This window comes from Odocoileus virginianus, chromosome 11 (genome assembly GCF_023699985.2).
Source record: "Odocoileus virginianus isolate 20LAN1187 ecotype Illinois chromosome 11, Ovbor_1.2, whole genome shotgun sequence".
Classification (NCBI taxonomy): Eukaryota; Metazoa; Chordata; class Mammalia; order Artiodactyla; family Cervidae; genus Odocoileus; species Odocoileus virginianus.
In genome coordinates, this window is record NC_069684.1 from 29,861,527 (window position 1) to 29,889,172 (window position 27,646).

At 60.9% G+C, this 27,646-nt stretch overlaps 1 protein-coding gene across 1 annotated transcript; it reads left to right on the forward strand.

Annotated features, from left to right (window-relative positions):
* The first annotated feature begins 106 nt into the window (after nucleotides 1-106).
* Nucleotides 107-27,550, forward strand: ARHGEF16 (Rho guanine nucleotide exchange factor 16). The gene is made up of 15 exons (XM_020874830.2): nucleotides 107-214; nucleotides 8,468-9,071; nucleotides 10,865-10,910; nucleotides 11,845-12,014; nucleotides 13,602-13,658; nucleotides 14,073-14,233; nucleotides 16,652-16,804; nucleotides 16,963-17,092; nucleotides 17,863-17,937; nucleotides 18,251-18,343; nucleotides 20,322-20,473; nucleotides 20,655-20,843; nucleotides 21,670-21,743; nucleotides 22,271-22,372; nucleotides 23,318-27,550. The coding sequence occupies exons 2-15, from the start codon at nucleotides 8,487-8,489 to the stop codon at nucleotides 23,455-23,457; spliced, it is 2,127 nt and encodes a 708-aa protein (XP_020730489.2). The 5' UTR covers nucleotides 107-214; nucleotides 8,468-8,486; the 3' UTR covers nucleotides 23,458-27,550.
* The last annotated feature ends 96 nt before the right edge of the window (nucleotides 27,551-27,646 follow it).

Genomic DNA, 27,646 nt, shown 5'->3' on the forward strand with positions numbered 1-27,646 from the left:
GGCGCGCGCCCTGCTCCACCTGGCCACCCACCTGGCGGGGCCGGAGGGCCGCCGCCTCCCGCTGGGCCGCACAGGAAGTGTGGGGGCGGGGACAGGGAGGGACCGAGCGGCCGGACCGAGCGCGGGGCCGGGAACTGCCGCCCGCTGGGGCGCGGAGCCTGGAGGCTGGACAGGCTGACGCGCTCGTAGCTCCGTCCTCCGCCCTGCAGCGCAGGTAAGCCTGGGGGACAGGTGAGAGGGGGAAACAAGTGAGCCTGGGAGTCAGGTGAGCCGGGGAAGGGACGGGTGAGCGAGGTGGAGACGGGCGGTGAGCCTTGGGGAGGGGGCTGACCACTTTCCTCTCCTTCTCTTCTTCGGAAAGCCCCGCCCCAGGGGCCGCGACACTTTGCGGCTCCCTCCCTCCGCAGTGGCTGCCCAGCGAAGGCGGCGGGAGGGGACAAAGCCTGGCTGGACCTAGAGCCCCTGACCCCACTCCCGGGCTTCAAGCGTCCCAGCTGCCCGCTCCCTTTTCTCCTCCAAGCCCTAGGGGACACTCCTCACCGTGGAGGGGAACTCTGCAGCCCACTGGGGCATCAGGGCTGAGAGATCCGTAGGAAGCCCCTGGGACCTTTGAAAGCGGGTGGAGGGAGGGAGAAAACGACCCTCCCAACAACTCTGGAGAATCTGTTGCCCAAACCCACTTTGGTACCAAGTGTAGCAGCCCCAAGAATGAGGACCCCTCCCCACCCTGGTGGGTAGACGGAGGGGACCTGCTCATTCTTGGCTAAGGAGGGTGAGCTTAGGCTCCTGAAGCTGTGGTTGCCACTGATTCCAAGACCCCTGTCCTAGCTGCCCAACCTCTGTTTCTGCATCCCGGAAACAAGGATCTGTTTTGAGATTCAACTGGACCTCAGCTCAGCAGGGACCACGCTGGTGGTGGGGGTAACTCCGCATCCAACCTGGGGCTAAACAGTCTGCACCTCTTGGTGTGGGGGCTCAGGGGGTGCTGGTCAGGCCAACCTGTCTACCCTGCACCCCCAGTGACTAGTGCTTGGACGTGAGGGCCCCGGGTCCAAATACTGGCTCAGTGTGACCTAAGTTACTTAAGTCCTCTGGCCTCAGTTTCCTGTCTGTGAAAGGGAAGCAGTTAGGTGCTGACTCAGCTGAAGCTGGCTCCTCTTTTGGTCGCTGCCCTGATGATGCCCACAGGCTGTAGAAGCCGGCATCACATCTTGAGCACTACCCAGGATTTCCCCGGGTATTCCCTGGCACTTGCAGGGGGGAGTGGTAAGCTGGCAGAGGCCCCTCCCCCACCCTCTCTTACCTGGGCACCTAGGAGGGAGGAACATGTGGGGAATGGAAGCATGCCAGTTCCCCAAGGGCTCTGATTCCCCGGGAGGTTAAGGGGGGGGCGGGAGATTGTCTCTGACCCTACACGGAGATTCTCTTCACCTACACGGGAGGAAACCAGGTGCAGAGGTGAGGTGGCGAGACATGGCTTGCCCCTGAGACGCCTGTCTGTGTGTGACCCATTGGGCATGGCACTCCCCACGCCTGGGTCCTGGAATTTTAGTTTCAGTTTCTGAATGGATCTCAGCTGCTTGTCTCCTTTGCCTGAGCCAGTTGCCTTGCCCAAAGCCTCTGACCACCTGTATCAGCGTCTTTATTTCCAGGGAGAGTCGCTGCTCACCCAGGTGTCCCATTGGGGCAGCGAGGATCTAGGTCACGACGGGGCCTGGCTCCTCGCCCAGCTCTCCGTTGACTGTCAGCCTGACCCCAGCAGGTCACATTCCCTCTGCACCTGGTTTCCTTGCCTGGCAGAGCAGGGAAATATCCACCTTCCAGAAGATCAGTGAGGGGCAAGACACACGGGTCGTGAAAGTGTTTGGAGGATGCCCGAAGTCACCTGTCCAGGCTGTCTGTCCAAGTCAGGGCTCTGATTTCTTATCCGGGGCTCCTCAGGGGAAACAGCATCTGCAAGCCTGGCACAGTGACCAGGTTTTCAGGGTGGCTGTATTGAGAGACAGGATGGGAGCCATTGGCCAGCTGAGCCAGGAGGGTGGTTTCCGTGATAACCTGCAGTGCCCGGAGGTGTCATAGGTGCACGAGGCCCACCAACCCCCTCCGGCTGCCAGGTCAAGTGCGGCCAGGAGGGTCTCCCAACCCCCATGGAGGCGGGTGAATCTCCAGTTAGCTGAGACAAGGTTTCTCCGCCTCATCACTGCAGACAGTTTTTCCAGATGATTCCTTGTCATAGGTGGTCCTGTGCCTTGTAGGGTATTGAGCAGTGTCCCTGGGGCGCTACCTGCAGGAGCCTCCAGCTGTCCCAGCCACCTTGCAGACACAACTGTGTGCTGTGTGATTTATGAAGCCCAGTCCTGCCCCGGATTCTGTGTGACTCCCAGTCTCCAACCTGGCCAGGCAGAATTACCTGAGCACGAGGCCATCATGGTGGGTCAAGTTTACCTGAGCAAAGACAGGGTCATGTGAACGGTGCCAGGGAGGCCAAGCCCCGCCCAGGCAGGGTCTTATCAGCCGGACCTAGAGGAACAGATGCCCCATGGATGGAGGTGCCGTGGTGACCTCACCCGAGGGGTGGCAGGTCCCATAATCGGTGCCGTGTGGATCCTGGTGACTGTGAGAGCTCGGTGATCAGAGCCTCAGGCCAGGCAGGAAGGCTGTGCTTCTTCAGGGCAGCCCACGGGATGGTGCTAAGCCTCCTGGGGTCCAAGAAGCCCATCTTTTGGGAAGAACGTAGGCTCCGGGGGTGCTGGGCTGCAAGGGCCCCTGGGCCAGGCCAGCCTGAAAGGCAGAGTCAGGTCAGGGCCAAGTGCAGCTTAGGACTGGACAGGCTGAGTCGGGTCACCTGAGGCTGCTGGAGATGTCCCCACCTCCACCTTCAGCACCCCAGCAGCCCTCCGACCAACCGAGCCCCATGTGCCCCTTACCCAGCTCTGCATGTGAACTGGGGACACAGGGAGGCTGTGAAGTGAAAGTATTAGTCACTCAGTCGTGTCCAACTCTTTGCAACCCCATGGATTGTAGCCTGCCAGGCTCCTCTGTCCATGGGATTCCCCAGGCAAGAATACTAGAGTGGGTTGCCATTTCCTTCTCCAGGGGATCTTCCCAACCCAGGTTTCGAACCCAGGTCTCCTGCACTGCAGGCAGATTCTTTACGGTCTGAGCCACCAGGGAAGGCCCTTACCCATCCACCCCTGCACATGTGCCGGGGACACTCAGAGGCTGCTAAAGTGGCACAGGGGAAGCTACTGCTATGGTTCCCAGGACCCAGCTGTGGGGGCCTCCCCAACCCCCCTCTGAGTTGAAGCCAGCAGAGCGTCACCCGGGAGGGGGCACAGGTGGGTCTGGAGCCTCTGATGGTGCTGCCCTGGTAGATTCTGCTTGCTTGAAGCAAAGTACCAAGCAGGCTAGTTCTCCGCCCAGCTCACCAGGACCTCTTCAGGGAGACAGGATCCCAGGAGAGAAACAGGACAGGTGCCCAAGATACTAGCATTCACGTGTCAGCTTGGGAATTAAGCCCAGCTGTTTGTGGGGATGTGGACAGGAAGTCATCCCTGCTCTGAAGGATGCACAGACTCCTCAGGGGGACAGAGGGACAGATGGACCACACACAGCCCTTGTCACCATGGACAATGGTTGGGGAGCTTTCCAGGGCTGCCTTTGCTGGGGAGCAGACTTGCCTCTGTGGCTTGAGTGGTCACTGCAGGATGTCTGGCCTCTCTCAGTGATATCATTGCCCAGAGAACATGGCGGGCCTTGAGTCTGTGCTCTGGGCCCTCCCCTGTGCTGGCTGCAGGACACCAGGCAAAGGCCAGTATCCACTGAGATTGATGAAAGAGAGGCTTTTGGAGCCAGTTGATTGGAGAAGTCCCCAGATACAGTCCCAGTATGGAATCCCAAAGAGCCTGCCAGGCAGAAGTGTGTGCTTGTGTATATGTGCTCCTGTGTGTGTGCGCACAGGGCACACAGGTCTCCCACCAGCACATGCCTGACTCCTGAATGGAAGCCAGTGGGGATGTTGAAACAGCATGTGGAATCCTTGAAACAAGAACAGACTTCTCTGCATCAAGAGCAGGAGAGAACTCTTAGTGGGACAAGAGTTCAAAACAAACGTTTGGTGGAAGGCAGGAATCTCCCACAAAGGAGGACGAAAGGCAAAGGAGAGAAGAGGTCTGAAATGAACAGCTATTCCAGAAAGAGACCAAAGCATCAGAGGTGGGAGAAATGATCAAAAAAGTAGCACCAGAAAAGGTGCAGACCTAAAAGGACGCGTGAGCCCGTGGCTCCGGGAATGAATGCGTATCCATGGCTGCGTCCATCCTTTGAGCAGTAAAGCAAGGGCCCCATACCCTCAGTGACCAGGGCTGGGGAGCCTCCGGTCATGGCAAGGAGATGAGGTCAGACCAGCGTCGGTGTCTCATCGGCAGTGGAAGCTGGAAGCCAAGGGAAGAAGGCTTCTCCATTCCTGAATAAAATCATCTCCAGTGGGACTCTCCAGGCACAAAGACGACATTTTCAAAGGTCTCCTCCCATGACCCTGCCTTGGGAAGGTGCCAGCGGGTGGGCCATAGCTCAGTGGGGAGGGAGGGAGGAAAGGGGAGGACCAGGCTGCAGGGTGGGGGCCAGGGTGCCAGCTCCTGCCCTGAAAGCAGGCAAGGGACGGCCTAACAAGGGAGGTCTGATGCCTGGACCCTGTGAGCACACCATCCAGATGCCTGGGGCAGGGGCACTGGAATGCAGAGGAAAATTAACAGGAGGGAAACCAGCCAGTAAACAAGAGGGAATTATTAATGGGAGGGAGGCTGGGCGGGCTGGGCTAAGACAAACACCCACAGGGTATGGCCGAGCTGGGCTGGAGCCTTGTCCGCTGGGCTGGAGACAGTGGGTGATGCCCGCAGGTAGGAGATGGAGTAACCTAGCTGAGCCTTGTCTAAAATCGGGAGAAAGCTGAGAATCTGAGAATGGTGCTTTGTGGCAGGCAGGGTAGGGGTGGGGCATGAGGAGAGGACGCCTGTATAGGAGGATCAGCCTCTGGGTGCTGTTGGACTTTTGAACCTACGCCCAGGTACCTCTGATCAGCTCAACCCGGAGAGGAAGAAGACGGGCCCTGTGACGGCTGCAGCCCCAGGAGCCAGCTCCAGCCGGGCCCAGGCTCTGGGGCTCGTGCAGGGCAGGGATAGCAGCCCACACGCCTGGCACAGTGCCCCCCTCCTTCAGGCCTGAGTTCCGGGCCGGTGGCACCCCAGGCCTGTGGGTGCGGCCACCATGATTGGAACCCAGGTCACACCCAGCAGGGGCTGGCCTGACCGGCTCCATCTGGTACCTTCCAGCTCCAGAAGAGACTTTGTCCTCTCCTGGGAGAGGCCGTGCCACTGGCCAGGTCTGGGCTGGGGCTTCAAGGAGGGGTCAGGCTTGGAGCCCGAGATGGGGAGGAGTCGGGGAAGAAGGAAGAATGAGGGGCAGGGCGGGGAGTCCATGGGCACAGCAGTGTTGGTGCAGGCCTCTCAGTGCCCGCAGCGAGTTTTTATAACAGTGTAGCTGCCCTGCAATAAATACACCATGGCTAGAAAAAAGGACTCAGGGTCTCTCCCGGACACCCACTTGGGTGCATCTGCTTCGTGTGTGTGTGTGTACACATGTTCACATGCGTGTGTGCTCAGTTATGTCCGACTCTGTGATCCCACAGACTGTAGCCTGCCTGGCTCCTCTGTCCATGGAATTTTCTAGGCAAGAATACGGGCGTGTGTTGCCATTTCCTAGTCTAATCTGCTTCATGTGCATAGATGGAAACCTGCCGGAAACCCGTTTCTCAACCCGTCCTGGGTACTGTGCAGCCAGGTTAACAGGGGAGGCGGACGGTGGGAGGTATGGACCCGCCCACGGCTGCCGGGCCTGCGGAGGCCTAGGGTGGCTGCCCTCCTCAGCCTGGTGACTCAGAATGTCCCCAGGAATGCGTGGGCCGTCGCCCTGCTGTGGGGGTGGCCAGGGCTCCAGGGCCAGCCGCTCCCTGCGGGCACGGAAGCCTGAGCCGCACACGCCTTCCTGGGATGGTTTTAGTGGAGAACCTGTGAGCCGGGGCAGAGAGCCGGGTGGAGAGCCAGGCCTCCGAGGGCGGGGGTCCAGTTGTTCCAGCTGCCCCTGTAGGTGAGAGAGGGCAGGACGCGCTCTCCCTCCCTCCCACAGAGATGCTGGGTGAACCCCAGGGTCCTCCCCAGACCTGCAGGGAAAGTGGAATGGGGCACTGTGGTGAAGCCCTGAGCCAAGGCTCCCTGCTAACAGGGCCACCTGGGCCGGTGACCTGGAGCCTTAGTTCTCCATCTGAAACACAGGCTCCCACCCTTGACTGGCCTTTGTAACTTGAACATTCAGAAGTTCTACATACATTAATATGAGAAGTGGATGAATGGTGGCTATCTTTGTTTCCCTTAAAAGTAAACAGGAAAGAATGAAAGGAGCACGTTCCCTCCCTGTTACCTTCTGATCCTGTGAGGTTCTAAACCACCAGCTGATCCTCTTGAGGCTCATAGACGACCTTCTCTTCAGCACTAGTGACCCCCTGCCCCCAGCTGCTTGGTGGCCAGGCCCGTATTCAAGCACTACATGTACAAGCTCCCTGCCCCTCCCAGCAACGTCAGGATTGTGGGGTGGGGGGTGATTACTATTGGGCCCACTTTGTAGATTTTGAAACTGAGGCATAGGGAGCAACAGAAGGAAGTGACTGGCAATGGGAGAGAAGATCCTCAGGGTGGATTGGTCAGCGGCCTGAGGCTGGTGCCCGAGAGGCCCAGGGTGTGGCAGATGGCATGGACCATCCACACTGGCTAAATGATGTGCTCCCAGCCAGGGTGAGCCAGTCTGTGCTGCAGCAGCAAGTAGCTCCATCAAGTGCTTAGAAACACAGTCTGTGGGGCCCTGCTCACCCCAGGCCCATGGGGCTCCATCCCCACGATCATGCCCGCCGTCCTCTCTGCAGGGGAAGGCATGGCGGGATTCTTGTGGCGGTTTCTGAAGTTTCTGCCAGGAGGGACATACATCCTTCTGCTCAGGCCTGGCCATGCTGGGAGGAGGGAAGCGGGTGTACTGGTGGACAGACGGGACAGAGGGCTGCCTGTTGGTGAGGGGCGGTGGCTGCCAGGCCAGCCAAGGGCTGGAGGATGGGGGGGGTGAGGACAGAGAGGATGAAAGGGCCAAGGTGAGGCAGGCTGCTGGGAGGGACAGGCTGGACCATCCGAGGGGATGCGGGCAGAGCCAGCTGTCCTCAGAGACACCCAACACAGGCCACAGCAGTGCCCAGGGAGCAGCAGTGTGTGCTGGGGCTGCGGGCTTGGGGTCAGAGCTCTGCAAATGTCCCCTCCTTTCTGGGTTCCCGTGCACACCGTGACTGCCTGGCAAGACTCTGGAGATGGATTGTCGGCCCTGTTCTAAGTTCAGAAGCCTGGGAAAGGGCGAGTGTGTCTCGAGGCCCAGGGTAACACTGTGTAGACAACGGCCACAGTGGCTTCGCTGTGTGTAGGGCTGAGAGTCGGGGAAAGGCCGTGTAGACGACGGCCATGGTGGTATCGCTGCATGTGGGGCTGAGACAGGGAAAGGCTGTGTAGACAACGGACACAGTGGCTTTGCTGTGCATGGGGCTGAGAGTCAGGGAAAGGCTGTATAGATGGTGGCCACAATGATTTCGCTGTGTATGGGGCTGAGATTTGGGGAAACGCCGTGTAGACAACAAACACGGTGGCTTCTCTGGGTGTGGGGCTGAGAGTCAGGGAAATGCCATGTAGATGACGGCCACGGTGGCTTCACTGTGTGTGAGGTGGAGAGTCAGGGCAGTCAGACAGGCCTGAGTTCAGATCCTGGATCTGTCGCTTCCTGCCCTGTGTCCCGGGTGGGACTGGCCCCGGCCTCTCTGCCCAGTGAGAATGGAGACATGGTGCCCCTCAGGCTGGATGAGACATCACACCTACACCGGCCCCTCAGAGCCTGGCCTCGAGTACCCCAGGGGGTGCAGCCGCGCTGTCTGCTGCAGGCCTTGGAAAAGCCCAGCAGGCAGAACTGTTGATCATTCTCTTGTTGGCTGTGGGAAATGGTGCCAGGAGGCCAAGTGGCTCTTCCAGTCCAGATCTTTGGGGTCCCAGGCCACACACCTGCACTGCTGCAAGCTTACCCCACAGCAGAGGGAGCACAGAGGCATCACCAGGCCAGCCTCTCTGCAGTCTGCGTCTGCCTGGTCCCCAAAGCTCAGACAGCCTGTCGTCCACCTGGGTCCCTGAAGGTCTGTGCTATACCAAGCTCCCCCAAGTGCCTCTGGCCAGCTGTGTGCTGACTTCCCTAGGGACTCCCGGAGACTGTGGGCAATGTAACAGCCAGCTCGGCTTCAGGTGGCAAGACCAGCCTTTGAGCACCGGATCCTGGTTGACTGTACCCCGGGCTCCGGCTGGATCGGGGCTGCCCTCAACTCCATCCTTTCCCCCAGGGTCCCGCGGCCATTCAGCATGTCCCAGCGGTACTCGGACAGCTCCGTGGAGGAGAAGCTCCTGGAATACCGCTTCCACTCGGAGCTGCGGCTAGATGCCAAGGGGAACCCAGCATCTGGGCTCCCAGTGGTCCGCGGCTCCCCGCACAGCAGGAGCAATGCCGCCTTCCAGCCAGACACCCCAGTGCCCCCGGAACTGGCCCCCGAGTCCCAGGAGCCCAGAACCGTCATCCTGAGCACGCAGAGCCCAGCAGCCCTGAAGATGGGCACACAGCAGCTCATACCTCGGAGCCTGGCCGTGTCCAGCAAGGCTAAGACCCCGGCCCGCCACCAGAGCTTCGGGGCAGCCATGCTCAGCAAGGAGGCTGCCCGGCGGAACCCCCAGCTCCTCTCTGCCCCCAGCTTCTCCCTGGATGACATGGACTTGGACATGGGTCCGGGGGGGATGCTGAAACGAAACCTGAGGAACCAGTCCTACCGGGCAGCCATGAAGGGCCTGGGGACTCCAGGCGGCGAAGGGGGCCCTGTCCAGCTCACCCCCAAGCTCCAGGCTCTGGCTGAGGAGCCTAGCCAGCCTCCTGCTCGACCTGCAGCCAAAAATAAGGTAGGAGCCCTGTCTCTCTGGTCAGTGGTTGGGGGGAGGTGGGAGGGGTTCTGACCACATCTTCACATCATCATGCACGTGACCACTTGCACAGGCTCCTGGGGGAGTTCATTCCTGTTAGCCCAATAGCCGCTCTGTGAACAGAGCGTGAATGTCCCCATTTTATAGATGAGGCAGCGGAGGCTTCAGTCAGGAAGTTGAAGGCATCCCGGCTCTCAGCCACAGCGGGGAGCAGTGCGTGAGGCGGGCGCTCTGAGCCCCAGGAGGGAGCCAGCCTGTCTGGAGGACAGGTTTCAGTGGTGGCTTTGCTGCATCAACTGGCCTGGGCTCTGTCTGCCCAGGGCTTCCCATAGGGGACTCAGGGGGGCTGATGACAGGTCCAAAGTTGGACGCTCTGCTGCACGCTGTCCCTTGCTGCCCTGCCTGACAGCCAACTCAGGGCTCTCTGTGCCCAGGGTGCCATCCTGGTCACCTCCTCCACCATGGGCTCCTTCCCAGACCATGAGCGCTGGCCCTGATCTGGGAGAAGCCCAGACCACCTCCTGGTGACGCCACAAGCAGAGGGGAGGGGAGGACCTGAGCCATTGTCCTCAGGCTAGAGACACCCCTGGTGGGAGAGGCACCCCTGTCGTGCCTGCCTGAGAGCCTGGACCACAACTCTCCACACCCGCCCTGGGCCAGGCCTGCGGGGTCCTCATCATTAATGCTGGCTTTGTGCCTCCAGCCGACACTTCTGAGCCCTCAGCCACCGGGTTGACAGGCCCTGGGAAAGCTCCCGGGATGGTGGGGCACAGGGTGTTATGGGGTCACCGTGCGCTGGGCTCAGGCTGCTGAGAGAGCACAGAGGAGGGGGTCCCCAGGAGCTCAGGGCCCTGGGGGGGGGGGGCGCCCAGAAGAAAAAGGATTAAAGCAGAACCGTGGACACGGGGGGAGGGGGTAGGTGGAAGAGGGGTCAAGGCAACAACAGGCACCCATACCTGGAGGCGGAAGGGATAGGGGTGCTGGGCAGGGGTGGATGCTGGGTGGGGGGTGGGGTGAAGGGTAGCAGGGGCAGCAGCCAAGTGTGCTGGGAGCACCATGGCCCTAACCAGCATGGGGACTTTCAGGCCCCAACTTGTTTTAAGAAACCATCTTCTTCTTTCCTGGAACCCATAGACCTGCGAGGTCAGGGGAGAAGGATCCTGGACAAGGAGGCGGGCTCAGAGCAGCAGCTGGAGGGTTCAGGGTGTGGGGCCCCGAGAGCCCTGCCCATCCCCAGTCATCCCTGCAGACCCATACCCCATCAGCTGCAGGGACCCCAGCCTGTGCTGGGACTGGATGCTCACCTGCCAGCCCTGCTCCTCCTGTCTCCCGAGGTCCCAGACCTGGGGGGCATGCATGCAGCCCCAGCTTCCCACCCGGCACCCCTCATGGTCATCTCCCAGCCACAGCTGTACTGCCCAGCCTCCCTCCAGGCCTGGTCGTGACGCCCCACTTTCATGGGCATCCCCCGTGTCTACACGCCTCCACCTCCAGGCAGCCCTCCTGGACCTGCCGAGCCCTCAGTAACCTGCCCTGCCCACTCTGAGCCCCCGTCCCATACTGTCCTACCTGCCCTGGCCTCTGCTTGGTGGCCCCACATCCCTTGTGGAGCCGACATTTATTGCACACCTTCTGCATGCCCAGCAGAGCACCTCCCATTGGGTCTGATGTCATGCTTGGAGCATGCAGTGGTCTCTGGGCTGGGGGAAGGGAAAGCTGTGATCCCTGCCCACCCTGCCTCCCACTGACCACCTGTGTGTCTCTCTGCACAGAAGGCGCTGGGGCGGAAACGTGCCCAGAAGGGCTCCTTCAAAGACGGTGAGTGCGGCCGAGGGGCCCCCTCGGACAGCAGCAGCCAGACTGGGCCAGGGGCTGGTCTCACTGGGGCATCCAGGAGAGGTGGTGAATGTCTTGGGTGGGATCCCTGCAGGGCCTGGTGGTCCATCTGGCCCTGCAGCTCTGATAAGCCTGGAAAGTTCCCTTGGACCCTGCCGTGCCAGTGGTGGGGCAAGGGCAGACAGGCCCCATGCTCACTCGCAGGAGCTGTCTGTCATGCACACTGTGTGCCAGTGAGACCAAGGCCTGGGCAGCAGTCACACCATCCATGGGACCCCAGTGTTGGAGGCTCGGGGCCATGAGTGATGGCTGGGCGTGGCAGGGCCCAGAGCAGGGCATTCACCCTGGGTGGGCTGCCTCCAGGACCCCCTGGGAGTTGGAGGGGTAGGTGCCCTCCCAACCAGGATGGAGCCACTGGGGGGTATGAGAGGCTCCAGCTGGACAGGCCTCTCCTTGAGCCCCAGCCTCTGTGGACAGCACAGGCCCGGGCTTGGGGAGGTGTCAGGATCAGACCCCAGGAGAGCAGCAGCAATGCCGCAGGTCTCGGGGCCGTTTGGAAGGAAGAGGCTTGTCCCAGTTGCCACTAGCTAGGCACCTGCCCAGTGGGGCTGCCGTGTGCGGCCACTGCAGAGCACCCTCGGTCCCCCGCATCCCCCAGGCTATGCAGTTTGGCCCCTGCCACGCTCCAATTTGTCCGCTTAGCCCTGGTCCAAAGGTGCCACATTTGGCATAGGGACACCCTGGGCTCCCAGCACCGCCATGCGAACTAGCCGGCCCAAGAGGAGCCCACTCTGGGGCACCCTGCACCACCTGACGCTCTCAGGGCCTCCTCCGGGGGACTCGACCTGCGGGTCCCTGGGGGGGCCAGACCGTTCAGAGGCCCCAGGCCTACAGATGACACGCCCCCTATCCCCAGACCCCCGGTTGTACCAGGAAATCCGGGAGCGAGGCCTGAACACCAGCCACGAATCTGACGATGACTTACTCGATGAGCCCCCAAGCCCCGAGGGAATCCGGAAAGTGGACGCCCCCATCGTGGTCAAGAGCTACCGGCCCCCCCAGATCACCTGGAGCCAGCTCCCAGAGGTAGGGGCTGCAATGGCGGGGAGAGGCTATGGGTGGTCCTCCCAGTGAGCGGGGAGCCGCCTAGAAGCACCCCGTCTGTGCTCACTTTTCTGGGGCATCTTGCTGATGCCTCAGAGCTGGCCTGCCCCACAGGGCACCTTTGAGGGGTTACTGGGGGAGAGGTTAGAGGCAGCTGTCATCTGTGTGTGTGTGACAGGCATCCCACAGGTGAGTTTTAATGCCCTCTGCTCCCGGCTCATGCTGATCTGTAGGGAGCTGTGGGCATGGGGCACCCCTTCCCAGGGCGCTGACCCTGAAATGTGCCTGGAGGGTCCGAGTGAGGAGGCAGGAAGGGAGGGGAGAGGCCAGACTGAAGCCACGTGCCACTACCAGGCCCGCCGCCACCTTCCACATCTGAAAACAGAGTTGGTCCCCTCCAAGCAGGGCAGTGGGGTCTCGGTGGAGAGTGTAGCTGAGAGAGAGGCCCCCAAGCTCTAAGCGGAGAGGCAACTCTCGCTCCCCAGGAAGGTGCAGCTGGCCCGGGGCACACAGGCTGCTGCCCCATCCCCTGGGAGCCAAGGAACAGCTACAGGGCAGGCTGTGGGCGTGGTGGGCAATGGGGTGAGGGCCCCTGGCTGTCCCTTCTGTCTGTGGTACGAAAAGGCTGCTCATCCACACCCGCGGGGCACGAGGGGGGCTGAGGCACCCCGACCACCTACTGAGCTCCACGACACTGCCTGCTGTGGGGTCACCAGCCAGGGAGGGCCCAGGAGGGGCGGGATGAGGGCAGACAGCTGAAAAGGGCTAGAAATGCACATGTGTTCCCACCTGCCTGGGTCCAGCTGCCTACATGGACATGACCTCCGGGGTCAGAGGTGGGTCAGGATGCTGCCCCTTAGAAGGGCATCTGAGGTTCTGCTCTTGGTAACCTGAGCTTGGGGCGTCTCAACCCAGCCTCTGGACCGAGGAGGGAGCTTGGGACTTACTTTCCCAGCCCAAGCGCTGGTGGCAGCCTCTGTCCAGGCTGGTAGGGAGGGAAGAAGGATCCAGTGGCCCTAGTCTTGTAGTGGGCTCCGCCGATGGTCTGCAGGGATGTGGCCTGATTGAGCAGGCCACACTCTAGCCAGGGCAGCTGGGGGCCAGGGGGCCTGACGGGTAGAGAGGGGGTCAGTGCGCCTTGCTGGAACACTGTTAACCCTACCTCCTGGGCAGGGTGCTGACTCACCTGGCCCAGGTGTGCCTGAGTCACGGCCCTGCAGCCCGCATGCCCCTCAGCTTTCCCGGGGCTCTTTGCCTCTCCACCACCACCACCTCCCACCTGCCACCCCAGGCAGCTCTGTAGGATAGGGCCCCCACCCGCCTCGGGTGCCTACTGGCCTTTCCCTCTGGATACCCATGCTCTCTCTCGGCTGCCCCGGGCACTTCCCAGGGGAGGTTTCCACGGCGAGGAGAGACGTGGATGATGGGACTGAGGCGGGACAAGCCAGCTCAGCGGCCCCACTGTGCTGAGCCATGAGGGGCAGCTCTGCCATCCACGCTGGCTCTAGTCCCACGAGAAGATGAGCATCTGGAAGGTACATCCCGTGATTCAAGCCTTGCTCTCCGCAGGTGGTGGAGTTGGGCATCCTGGAGCAGCTTCCGGCTGAGGAGCGCAAGAGGCAGGAGGTACGGGGTAGGCAGGGGCGCCTGCTTCTGACAACCCAGACAGAGGCAGGGACAGCAGTCATGGTGAAGTCACCCGCTCACTCATTGCCCGCCTCCTGGTACCAATGATAGCTGATGCCCTGGGCATGGTGAGAGTTGGGAGTGACTACCATTACCCACTTCCCACATGAGGGTGGGAGTCCTTGCCAGAGTGCAAACCCAGGAGAGCGGCTCACCACCCGCCTCCACCACAGCTGTGCTGACAGTCCCAGCCAGGTCCTGTCCAGGGTGCCCAAGTCCTGTGCCCCCATCATATCCCCACAGCCTGAGCACTTGTCACCACCACACCCTGAGCCAGGCCCCCTGTGTGGCGGGGTGGCTGCGGGCAGGGCCAGGGGGCACAGCTGCCCCACATCCGCTCTGCTCTCACCCCAGGCCATCTTCGAGATCCTCACGTCCGAGTTCTCGTACCAGCACAGCCTCGGCATCCTGGTGGCCGAGTTCCTGCAGTCCCGGGAGCTGCGGGCAACCATGACCCAGACGGAGCACCACCACCTCTTCTCCAACATCACAGACGTCCTGAGCGCCAGCCGGAGGTGAGGCCCAGCCCGGAACCCCGACAGTGGCCCAGGCTCTCAGGGGGGTGGGAAGGCCAGGGCTCTGAGTGACCCTGGTCTGCAGTGTGGATGGACGGTCTGGAACTACCTTGCGAGGGCAAGAAGCACAAGGACCGCAAGGGCCCTGCGGCCACCAGGAGCTGGCCCCAGGGCACACGGACGCAGAAAGTCAGTGACGAGACGTGAGGTGCCTGCAGAGCGGAGCGGGCGGGGGCAGCCTCGAGTTGCAGGCCCAGGTCATATTCCACAAGGAGGCGTCTGGGGCCCGGCCCAGGGCTCTGGTTGCAGGGCCAGGAGGTGGAGGAGGGGCCGGGTGTGCAGCTGCAGGCCTGGGCCTGTGTGTGTGTGTGTGTGTATGTGTTTACTTCCGTGGAGGGTGAGGTCAAGTCAGCACCCATGTGGTCTGACCCCACGCTGCCCTGCATCCTAGGCAACCCCATCACACCCTCTGCTGAGCTTGGCGTCCTCTCCCTAACCTAAGGGGGAAGTTACTCAGTCTGCCTACCCCCTTGCAGATTGGGGTGAAGTGTGAGAAATGATCAGGTGTTGGACCCCCCTCACTGAGTACCCCCAGTCTGCTGTCCCAGGGCTCCCACGGAACCCAGGGCCATCTGGCTTCTGGGATGGCACTTCCCACAGGACTCCAGTGACTGGCTGTGGGAAGTCTGAAGCCCCTGATTCAGCGGGGGCCTGGGGTGGGCCACCCCCTTCTGCAGCTCTGAACTTTGTCCTGTGTCCCCAAGCGTGGCGGGGCTGAACACATGGACCCTGATCTTTCTGCCTTCCACAGACCCCAGGCTCCATCCCTGCCCCCTAGTGGGGTGTCACGGTCTCCCCGAACCTCTGAGCTGGCCCTGGTAGCTCTTAGCCACTCCCAGCGGCCTCCCCAGGAACTGGCTATTTGGGATCAGCTGCTGAGGGCCAGCTCTCCTAGACCTTTCTCGGTGTCGCCTGTGAGAGGCGCTGACCAATGTGGGCTGCCCGTGCACACACGTGTGTGTGTGGTCCTGCATCCAAGCAACCAGGCCTCCCTATTGGGGCAGGATCTGGGGGGTCCCCATCTGCCCAAAGTGGGAGTTCTCAGAATGCTCCCACTTACAGGAAGGGCAGCCCCATCATGAGTGGAGGGTCAAGCTGGGGCCCAGTGAGTGGGGACCTGAGGACCCCTGCCCACCTCCAAGCCAGGCCTCATTCCCCCTCCCTGAGACCCTCACCAGGCTTACCAAGGATAATAAGAGTCAAGGGCCCCAGGGCAGGGGGCCATAGATTGGTGAGGTTTCCGATCTTCCTCCGGGTGGAGGGACCTGTCACTGGTCCTGGGTGGGGCTGCTGGGGGCTCCTTGGTGTCCTCAGAATTGGAACCTGGGCCCTCCTCCCTCCCCTCCCCCTGCTCCCCCTACTCACCCCGGGAGGATGGTAAGGACCATGCTGGACTGGCTGCCTGGGCCTGGTGGCTCCCCACAGGGGTGAGGGCCAGCTGGCTTCCCCACGTGGGGCAGGTCTTGCTCAGGACTCTGCTGTCTGCCCTCGAAGGTCAGCTGGCTGTCTTATCTCCCAGACACCGCCCCGGCCGGTCCCGCCAGCCCCGCTCAGCAGGCTCTAAGAGTCGGATGTGGGTAGAGACGCTCGCTCGTAGCTTGGTGCCCGGGGTTGGTCTGAGCAGCTGGCATGGGGAGGGGCCTTGAGACAAAGGGCTTTGAACAGGGGCAGACCTCTTGGGGTGGGAGGCCCCTAGCTGCCTTGCCCAGGGCCTGGTCACGTGATGAGGCCTCGGGGTCCACCACCCTCTGGCTGTGCAGGGTGCAGCAGAGGCTCCAGCCAGCAGCTGACACCACCGGTGACCTGACGCGGGTCCAGCCGGGCCCAGCCACAAGGCAGTGGATGCCTGTGGGAGCGGAACCCTAGGCAGCCCTGGGTTAGCACCAGCCAAGCTCACTTATCTTCACCTCCCTCCCCGAGCCCCCAGTTACGGATGAGCCTCAGCAGGGACCCCAGCAGGAATTGAGGGTTTTCAATCACCTGCAAGGAGCAGAACCCCTGCCCCGGCCCTGAACTAGGCAGAAGAGGCCAAGCCTCCAGCCAGATCTGGGCAGTTCTGACCCAAGTCCCAGGGAATCAAGTCAAAGCGACAAATTCTTGGTCCTACCTGTCTGCATCCCATCATGCCAATTAGAATCTGTGCCAGAATCTCGCAGGGAGTGGCCTTGGATTTGGCCATGGGTATATGCCCAGTTATTTCGGGTTTCAGGAGCTGATCTGGGGTTTTCCGAGGAGCGCCTTGGGCAGCCAGCCCACCTGGTGTGCACTGTGGTGGATGTGTGTGTGTGTGTGTGTGTGTGTGCATGCATGGCCGTGGACAGACCAGCAGCTCCTGGCCCCCCACCCCCACCCCCACAGGTTCTTCGAGGACCTGGAGCGGCGACACAAGGCGCAGGTGTGCGTGGAGGACATCAGCGACATCCTGGAGGAGCACGCAGAGCATCACTTCCACCCCTACATCTCCTACTGCTCCAACGAGGTCTACCAGCAGCGTGCCCTGCAGCGGCTGACGTGAGCCGGCCCTGGGCCCGCAGGGTGGGAGGGGGCCTCGGAAGGAGCAGGCCCCTTGCCTCACTGCTCGCAGCCCAGCCTCTGCGGCTTCCCTCCGATTCCCGTTTCTGGACCAGCCACGCCACCCGCCACAGCTGAGACCCCATTCTCTGTTGCAGAAGCAGCAACGCCACCTTCCGGGAGGCCCTGCGGGCAATCGAGCAGCGGCCGGCGTGCGGGGGTCTGCCCATGATTTCCTTCCTGATCCTGCCCATGCAGAGGGTCACCCGGCTGCCCCTCCTGACCGACGTGAGTACCCAGCCCTGGCCCTGGCCTGGCATTGCTCCTCTTGACCTCGCCAAGTGTCTATTACATACGATTATAAAGACAATTATAAGATGACTTTAACCACCACGGTGACCATGGCTGCCCATAGAGCTCTCTTTGCTGGGAGCTGCTCCAGCACTTGGCGGGTTTTGTTCACTTTCTTGGTGGGTCACAGGGTGCATTCACATCCCGAGTCTGATTTGGTGTCACCCAGACCCCTGCCGAGTGTCAGTCCAGGGTTGTGGCTGCCTCCAACCCAGAGCCCTTCAGTCAGTTGTCCTGTGTGGACCTGGGGTGACCCAGACTCTGTCACCGTCCCCAGAGGCTCCCTGGAATGGCTCAAGCTCTGAGATGCCAGTTCATGGGACAGAGGGGTTCATGGGGGTGAAAACTGCACAGGCACACACAAGTACACAAGTGTACACACACGGCAGGCACAGTGCAGGTACACACATGCACACAAGGGCCCAGCTGAGCTCTGAGAGGCAGCCTGTGGCCCATGCTTCCTGGGTCAGCGTCCCAGGCAGACAGGATATCAGACCCTCCGGAGCTCTGGGACGTGGAGAAATAGAGGCTTCAGGCCCTTCCTGCTGGATGAGGACAGCCAAGGACTGAAGGGGTGAGGCCTGGCAGGAGCCCTCTGAGTGTCCCCAAGGTCTGGCACTGGTTGGGGAGCTCCTGCCGCAGGGAGGCCGCTGAGCCAGGGTACAGGAGGCTGCTCGTGGCTTCTCATATGCAGTGTCTTCCTGCAGACACTCTGCCTCAAGACACAAGGCCACCCCGAGAGGTACAAAGCAGCCAGCCGTGCACTCAAGGCCATCAGCAAGGTGAGGAGGACCCAGAGTAGGAGGGGGTGCATATATGAGGTGGGTACCCATCCCAGCATGACTGCAGAGACCCTGAGGGCGGGGCAGGGAGGGTTTCCAGGTGGTCCCTCCCAAGCTCCTTGCGTGCTGGTGGGGAAGCTGAGGCCCAGAGAGAGTGGAGCTCACACAGTCAGTGGGCCTAGGCAGGACGGGGACTAGGGCAGCCATGAGGGCCAGTGCCGTGGGCAGCCAGGCCAGGCCGGATGGGGGGTGGGAGTGGGGAGCCAGGCGTGGCCCAGCCTGCAGCAGCCGCTCTCCTGTGCACGCCCTGCAGCTGGTGAAGCAGTGCAATGAGGGCGCCCACAAGATGGAGCGCACGGAGCAGATGTACACACTGCACACACAGCTGGACTTCAGCAAGGTCAAGGTAGGTGCCCCCCCAGTCCCGCCCCGGCCCTGCTCTGAGGTCAGGGGTCACCGTCCCCAGGCTGCAGGCTGGAGACAGGTTTCTGGGGGTGACCCCCACCCCCACTGTGAGGCGTGGGACTGAGCTCTGCCTCTCCCTCTCCAGCCCCTTCCCCACCTGAGAGTGGCCCCCTTGGCCACAGGGCTCAGCTCCAGCTCTCCTGCCTCCAGCTCTCCTGCAGGGCAGGTGGGCCTCTCTACAGCCTGTGCCCCCACCCCCAGGGCTGCAGGAACAGAGGACAGACCCGGCGGCTGAGTTGGGGGAGTTGGCAGACCCAATCGCAGGGCTCACCCTGGGCTAGGGCTCCTCGTCAGCTGCGCTGGGAGCCAGGGCTTGGTGACCTCAGAGCCACTCAGCTTCCCTGTCCCTGGCGGGTCTGGAGGTCTGGAGGTCTCAGCAGCCTACAGTGCCTCCCAAGCAGGCAGAGCTCAGACCTCTGCCCCCACAGCTCCTCCACCAGCCCACAGACTAGCGCATCCTTGTGTGGTCCAGGGACTGCCCTAACCACTGCCCATGGCAGTGGGAACTGCTGGCTGGAATCAGGACCTGAAGGCAGCCTCTCCCCATGCCCCCTCCCCCGCCTCCCTGCCTTTCTAACCTTGCTACTCCACCCCAGCCTGTTTGCAGCAGAGCCCTGCGGGCAAGGTGGGGTGGGCAGGAGACTCAGAGGAAGCCTGGGGCAGCTCTGTGGGTGGGGCCTCAGTTTTCATCAAGCAGACTGAGCTGCCGATCTCCAGTCTGCAGAGGCAGCTGGGCAGGCCTGAGCCAGATGGGAACCCGCCATGGGCAGGCAGGAGGGGAGGACTGTGGAGCCATGGAAGGGGGACACGGAGGCTCAGACAAGGGCAGCAGGCTCCTTGACGGTGGGTCAGGGTGGGCTTCACAGAGGAGGCATTTGAACCCTTGGCCCAGGTCCTGATCCTCTCCCTGGCCGGGCAGCAGAGTTCATGTTTGGAGTGAAGTATGTCCCTGGCCGTTGCAAAGACCCAGACTCAGGCCAGGCTGACCCCTGAGCGGGGCTCTTAGCCCCTATCCCCATCTCTCAAAACTGGAGGGCTTGGGGGCAGGGGAGCAGTGAGCCCAGGTGGGGGCGAGGGGGCTCAGAGCCCCTATAAAGGGTGGGGCATGGGGTGGGGCATGTCTGGGGAGCAGAGGCTGGTGGGCAGGCCCTCCCAGCTCCCCTCAACCACCCCCCTGCGAAGTCTTCTCTGTCTGCCTCTCCCCATCTCTTGCTAGCTTAGCAGGCCAGGGCGTTGGTGCTGGCCACGGTGACGTGATACCCCTGTGGGCAGGGGTGAGGTGTCCTGCCTGCCTGTGCCTCTCATATGTCCCCCTTAGCCCGGCCTGTTCTCTAGGCCACGGAGGGGGGAGGAACTTCATTTACAGGAAAGGCCCCTGGACACCAGTGTGGCCCTGCACATCAAGGGGCCCCTCGCAGTCTGCACAGGTGTGGCCAAGCCACCTGGTTCAGGGGGCCCTCGGCAGGTGCCCAGTGGGCCCCTAGGCCTGGCTGGAGGCAGGGCAGGCCTGTCCTGGGTTGCTGAGCAGGATCTGGGTCCTGGCCTGGCACAGAGCTGTTGCCCCATGGGGCTTCTGTCCACAGACTGAATGGCCCTTTGTTTGAGGCCTGGATATTAGCTCTCCCTTCCTCGTTCTAGCCCCAGGGAGGCCTGGTCACCCTGTTCTCAGAGGCAGGGCTTTTTCCCCTTGACAGCATATCCCTGCCCCCAGGACTCATCCCAGGAGCCCCTGCGAGACTCACCCCAACTCTGCGTTGCCCCCTAGTCCCTTCCTGCCCCACCCACCCCAGGACTCACTCCATCTCCGCCCTGCCCCCAATCCCTTCTTGCTCCCACCAGGACTCACCCCATCTCTACCCTGCCCCCCAGTCCCTTCCTGCCCCCACCAGGACTCACCCCATCTCTGCTCTGCCCCCCAGTCCCTCCCACTGATCTCTGCCTCCCGATGGTTGCTGAAGCGCGGGGAGCTCTTCGTGGTGGAGGAAACTGGACTGTTCCGGAAACTCGCCAGCCGACCCACGTGCTACCTGTTCCTGTTCAATGACGTCCTGGTGGTCACCAAGAAGAAGAGGTGGGTCCCCGCCCTGGACGCCAGGCTGCATGGCCCTGGGATGAGGAGCGGGCAGCAGCCGTGGCCTTGGAGCCAGGGAGGTGGGCTGGGGCCGGCCCTTGGGAGCACCCTTCCGGCTGCCTAGCCCTCAGGCTGCTCACAGACCCCTGCAGCATCTGGCCAGCCACCTGTCTCCCTACAGCGAGGACAGCTTCATGGTCCAGGACTATGCCCAGGTGGACCACATCCAGGTCCAGAAGATGGAGCCCTCGGAGGCCTCTCTGCCTGGGGGCGGCAACCGCAGCTCCTCTGTTCCGCACCCCTTCCAGCTGACCCTCCTGCACAACAGCGAGGGCCGCCGGGAGAAGATCTTGCTGTCCTCTGACTCCGCGTAAGACGGGAGGGCTTCCTGGAGGCAGGGGCAACCCTGAGAGCTCCGTGGGGATGGGAGGCTGTGCCAGGGCCAGCCCAGTTCTCATGCAGTTCACACTCCTGGGGTTGAGGGAGGACATGCCAGGTGCAAAATGTGCAACTCAACTGTCCTTTGTGTCCAAGGGGGTGAGGACTAAGGGAAAACAGGCAGGAAAAGGGGGGTGCCTGGTGGGGGCCCTGGGCAGGGAGCTCCAGCAGACCCAGGAGGACAGCAGGGCTGGAGCACAGGGTGGGGACCGTGGGGGGCAATGAAGTCAGAACAGTGGGGGACCAGTGCGCAGAGAGGTACTGGCCAGGTTTCCACACCTCCACCAGCAGGGGCCCTTCCCAGGAGGGAAGCCAAGGCTCTATTTCCAACAGCACACTGATGGGGGGCAGGGCGTCCCAGACCATTTCCAGGAAACAGGGCAGCCTGGGTTGTGGGGGTGCAGCCGCTGCCCGAGTCTGTGGCCACAGGCAACTGAGACCTCGGGTCAGCCTGCCTGGGGGAGGCCTGCCTGCCGCTCCTTCCTGAGTCTGACTTCCTGCACCTCGGCCCCACCCCAGCACAGTGGGTCAGGCCGACCAGGGGGGCCACCCACTTACACCTCCCACTCAGGGCCTGCTCACCAAAGGGCGTCCGGGCAGCGTAAACCTTCATCCCACTGCCTTCACACCTCAAAGACTGTGGGGGCTCAGTGATCCCCATCTTCCCACCATGTCACACTGGCTGGGGGGGTGTGAAGCAGAGGTCATCAGCTTGTGGGATCGGCCTCGGGCCTCACTCACGCGCACCCTGCCCCCAGGAGTGACCGCGCACGGTGGATCACGGCACTTACGCACCGGGAGAGGCAGGCGCGGGGCCCCCAGAACAAAGGAGGTGAGAGCCTGCCCTGCACCCAGCAGGGCTCACAGCCCCTTCCCTGCCCGAGGGCGGGGGTCAGCCTGGAGCGAAAAGGTGCTGTCCAGCCCTCAGTCCACCCCGCAGCCTCCCCCAGGGTGACCTGCCCGGGAGGGACCCTACCGCAGGTACGTGTGTGTCCATCTGGGCACACAGACCCAGCACTGGCTCAGGACCTCGTCCTCCCAGCTGCCAAGTGACCGGGGAAACTGAGGCCCAGGAGCTGGAGTGGACTGGCCCGTAGAGCTGTAACCCAGCCAGGGCCCTGCCTAGACCCTGAGAAGCCTGGAGCGCCCTCTGCTGGTGCTGAAAGCGGGAGCAGCAGGTCCCGCAGCCTCGGGAGGGATCCCGACTTTAGCGGAGGAAAGCCGCCTGGTGACCATGCGCTGGGACACCTTGCGGCCCCCGGGCTTCACCGAGACTAGGCCACAGCGGGTGCGTTGGGACAGGAGCCCTGCCCACCCCCTCCCTGAAACAGTCCTGCCGCTGATGCCTGCCCTCCCCAGACCTACTCCAGGTGGAGATCACTAAGGCCTACCTGGCCAAGCAGGTGGACGAGATCACACTGCAGCAGGCAGACGTGGTCTTGATCCTGGAGCAGGAAGATGGTGAGTGCAGGATGATGGGCCTGGGGGGGTGCACGGGTGGGGGGAGATGGGCCTGGGGGGTGCACGAGGGGGGTGTGATGGATCTGGGAGGGGTGTACGGGGGAAGCGATGGGCCTGGGGGGTGCACAGGGAGGGGAGATGGACCTGGGGGTGTGCATGAGGGGGAGATGGGCCTGGCGGGTGCATGGGGGGAGGGATGCCCTGAGGGGGTGCATGGGTGGGGAGAGATGGACCTGGGGGTGTGCATGGGGGGGAGATGGGCCTGGGGGCTGTACACGGGGTGGGGGGGCGATGGGCCTGAGGGGGTGCACAGGGAGGCAATGGGCCTGGGAGGGTGCATGGGGGGCAATGGGCCTGGGGGCTGTTCACGGGGTGGGGAAGTGACAGACCTAAGGGGGTACACAGGCAGGTAACGGGCCTGGGGGATGCATGGGATGGGGGACAATGGGCCTGGGATTTGCATGCAGCGGGCAGAGAGGAGGGGCCGGCAGGCTGGTGCTGAGTGAGAGTCTGAGAACCCTGCCCACAGTCCAGAGCACAGTGGTGTGGGCAGCTACCCCAAGTCCCCTAAAGAAGCAAGCACTGCATAGGCTCACACTGGGCCCAGGGCCCCCTTCAACAGCCTGTCTCAAGGATGTCTTCCCATGAACCAGAGTCTTAGGCTCGAAAGTGGGTTCCTGGTCACTCCATGTCCTAAGCAGGAGATTAGCCCCTGTGAGCAGCTGCTCAGGATGGGCCAGGCTGGTTGGAGTGAGCTCAGCCCCTGAGGCCAGTCAGGGCCAAGCACCTGCTAGAAGACCAGCTGGCCGCGTGACCTTGAGCAAGGCCACTGGTTAAGGCCACTGGTTTGGATGCCTGACCCTGGCATCTTCTGGAGCGGTAACTCCGAGGGCTGAGGACCCGACTTAGGGGCCCCACCCTCACCTGCCCGGTGTCTGGATCCAGGATGGCTCTACGGCGAGAGGCTGCGGGATGGAGAGACAGGCTGGTTCCCTGAGGACATCGCCCAGAGCATCACCAGCCGCGTGGCTGTGGAGGGCAACGTGCGCAGGATGGAACGGCTGCGTGTGGAGACGGACGTGTAGCCGGGTCTGCTGGCACCTCACCAGGCTGGGCTGTGGCCGTGCAGTGTCAGTCCACACTCCAGCACGTGGCCCCACCTGTTCCTGGGGAGCATGGTGGGCTGGCCCTTGGGGCCTGAAAGGTCCAAGGCCCGGTGGGCTGCAGCATAGGCTCTGGACACTTCCAAGGAGGATGGTCACACGCCCTTGGGGGAGCATCCTCCGGGGGAGCATCCTCCAGGCAAGCTCGGGAGCCATGCCAGCCCTGGCCCCAGGCTGTGTCCCCGGAGGAGCCCTGCCTGACCTGCTTGCTGGCCTCACCCTCCCCCAGCTCCTGGCTGCCCTGTCCTGTCCCCTGTGCACCCAGGGGCAGTTAGGCGGTGGGCGTGTGATTGAGGCAGATGGACCTGAGAAGAGCGGGAATCACCTGGAGGGGTCTCCCACGCCTGTCCTGCCCCAGCCTTAGTGCCCACGGCTGCCCCGTGTTCCCAGAGGTGACCCTGCGGTGCCAGCACTGAAGTTGTGACTTTGAGACATTAAAGTATTTCTTTGGCACCGGGATTTGCACATTTGTGAGCCCCAGCAAAGGCTACAACAGTCCCTGCAAAATTCCCAAAGTGCCATGGGCCAGAACTGGGCCCCCCATGTGTGGTCACCTGTGCTGGGCCCCGGGAGCTTGTCTGGGCCCACATTCATGGTCACCCTGTGCCAGTCCTTGGCCCTGCCCATCTGTCCACCTGCAATGTTATATACAGGGTCATTCCCATGAAGCCCCTTGAAGCTGAGCCTGGTCAGTGGGTCTGGGGACTCAGGGATATGGCAGAACCTGTGGCGGAGCCCCACCAGGGTGCCCCCCCCCCCATCCCTCACCTCCCTTAATGGCCCCACTTCCCAGCCAATCTGCTTGCCAAGGACCCCCTGGTACTTGCAGGTGGGTAGAGGTGGGCTGGCCTGGGCTCAGGGCAGGGGGAGAAGTGTCCTGCTCCCCAGGAGAGGGTGATGGCCAGCTGGTGGCAGGGTGTTTCTGGGCTAGGTGCGAGAAGGACAGGTCCACTTTCCCGGGAAGCCCCCTGCCAGTCCTGCCAATTCCCAGCCCATGCCCAGTACCTCTCTCGGCCCTGGCAGCACTGTCCTTGGGGTGGGGGCTCCCAGCGTTCTGACAATCTGCCAGAGCCCTGCTGAGGCCCTGTCGTGCTTATGACAGCTGGGGTGTGGATCCCTGCCACAACCAGGGGAGGGTGACTGGGGGAGACCCACCCTCTTTCCCTTCCACCCATCCCTGGGGCTGGCTACAGGAGGAAGGCTGGCAGGGGCCTGAGCGGGGTGAGGCAGATCCAGGCTCCGCCCACTGAATCTGGTGGGGGGGGCGGGGTTCCACACCGGGAGGGAGGGGCAGCTCCTTCCTTTAACCTCCAAGCTGATCTCCGTGGCCTCTGGCAGCTGGAAGAGCCATCCTGAGCAGAGCGTCTGCAGGATGGTGCGGGGCCAGGCTCAGTGTGAGAGGCATGATCTTGGGGGGAGGGATCACCAGAGATCAGGCCCAGCTCCTCCCCCCTGGACAGGTGGGAATCTAGGGGCTCCATTTTCCTATCTGTGAGCTAACTCCATACTGTTTTCTTGGAGCTGCTGGGGGGCAATCTGGTGACCAGGGTGAAGAGCAAGTGTGTGTGTGTGTGCACAAGCACATGTGTGCACCCTTGGCAGAAGTGGGGGGGACAGCGTCGCTGTGTAAGCCCTGCAGCACCCCTGCCCCTTCTCTTCCCCTGACTCTCAGGTGGGCAGGCCAGCCCTTGCCCATCCTTTTCCAGGCATGTTTTTGGTATGATGGAAAAACTCCAAGGCACATCCTCGGTTACTGACCTGGGGTCTGCAGCCTCAGCTGGTTTCCTTCTGCAAAGTGGACGCAGGTCCTGATGGGACCCCTGTCTGTGCCACACACCTCCACCCACTCCCACAGTTGCCACCCGTCCTCCAGGTCACTGGAACCCAGTGGACTTGAAGGCCGACCCGGAGATCTTCTGAAACTGTGAAGGGCTTCACATCTTTTCACCGGATAAATTCTGGTATTTCTGGGGGCTGTTGCCAAGTCAAGTGGGATCTGATGTTGTATTCTGTTTACTAGTGGCATTGAAGAACTGTATATTTTTACGGGTCTCATGCATTTCCTATCATCTCTATTTCATGGCCCACTTTGCCAAAGTCTTAAATCCTACTCATCTGTCTCCTGCCCTCTCCCTTTCCCCGCAGGCCTGACACCTCTTACTTCTTTGTCTAAGCCAGGGCTGTGACCTGGGGTCTCCCAGGTTCTGCTGGGGTCAGGAGGAGCGAGTGACGATCTGATTCTCCACCTTTGAGGGAGTATGTTCGTTCTTCCCACAAGGGTTACTGGGCCTGACCCAAGTCCTGTCTGAGGGGCCCAGCGTGACTCAAGCCGAGCCTCCGCTCCCAGTCCCAGGAAGGAAACAGGCTGTCACTTCAGGGCTGTGGAGACCAGTAATGGGGGAGGGAAGGCAGGAGCCCAGGGAGGGGACAAGGAGCCCCGGGCGGCCTCCTGGGCTGAGATCCGGAATCCATCGCCTTCCTAGATCAACTCGCAGAAGATTCTTGGCACGCAGCCATCATCGAGAAAGCACCTCTCTATATCTGTTTTCTAGGAACTTTCATCAGAAAGAGGTGCCGAGGGATGGGATGGGGAGGTGGGAGGGGGGTTCAGGATGGGGGACATGTGGCTGATTCATGTCAGTGTATGGCAAAGAGCACCACAATATGGTGAAGTAATTAGCCTCCAATTAAACTAATTAATTTTTTAAAAAATCCTCCAAATGAAAGAGAAAGGGGTGCCGAGCTTTATCAAATGCTCTTTCTGCTTCTATCCAGACCATGGTATCCAGACCATCCCACCCAAACACCTGGGCACATTTTCTGATGCTAAAGTCCTTGTGTGGCTTTTTTCTATTTGTTCTAGATAACATTACTGTATTTATTTTGGCCATGCTCTGCCGCACGTGGGATGTCAGTTCCCTGACCGGGGCCCCCTGCCGTGGGAGCACGGAGTCCTAACCCCTGGACCGCCAGGGAAGTCCCCGCCTTGTGGTTTCATCAAGTCCAAGTCCCTTTGGATCAAGTGGATGTTATTTTTTTGAATATTTTTGAGTAGCTAGTATTTTACTTAGCCTTTCTGCATACACGTCTGTAAATTTCTTTTCTCGTATTGCCATCACCTATTGGAGAAGCCGGTTGGTACTGGCCTCCTGAAATGAGCTGAGTCGAGTTTCCTCTACTTAGTATTTCTGGAACAACTCACATCAAACAAGTTCTTGTCTCAGGGGTCTGGCCCAGCCCCTCCATCAACATATGATCCAGCCCTCCTGGGGTGGTGACAGAGGGGGAGGGGGAGAGGGAGCTGTGACAACTATTTGCATTAAATTATTGGTTTATTCAAGTTTTTCATTTCCACTTACACTGCTTCTGGTAGTTTATATTTTCCTGAAAAGTATCCATTTTTTTTTAAGTTTTCAAAGTTATTGGTACTTAGTTGTTCATAATATTCCCTTTTATATCTTACTCTCTGTGTCTGTAGTTAACTTTCCCACCCTCCGTAATTTTTTCTTGCTTAATGTTTAAAAAAAATCATCAACCTTGTTAAATTTTCTTCTTTATTACTGTTCAAAGAAGAAATTTTTGTTAAATGTTCCATTATTTTCTGTTGGTTGAGTATGAAGTTTATAGACCTAAATATAGATGTGTATATGTATGAATATAAATAAATGAATATAGGCATATATATATATATATAGCATGTGTATAAAGATAATTAAAATGTTATCACTGCTGTCTTGCTTTTGTATTGGCTTCTGTATTAATAAATAGCACGTTGAAAATCACCAGTTTAATTCTTTCCATCTGTTAAACCCACCACGGCTTTATGAGTTTCTGAGCCTCTGTGTTTCATGCATGCATGTGAAGATGTTTACATACAGTCACGTACTATGCTTTGCACACACCGTTTTAAAATATCAAAACTCATCGTCAGGCTTTTGGTTTACTTTGGATGTTTATATTTCTGTCCTTCCAGGTATGTGTTTTATCAATAAAATGTTGAAGAATGTTTAATGCAGTCTAGGGGCCTGATTTTGATCATCTGTAACCATTTCAATCAGGCTTTCACCTATTTTCTTATTCTGCTTGACTCTTCCTCCTTCCCTGCTGCTGC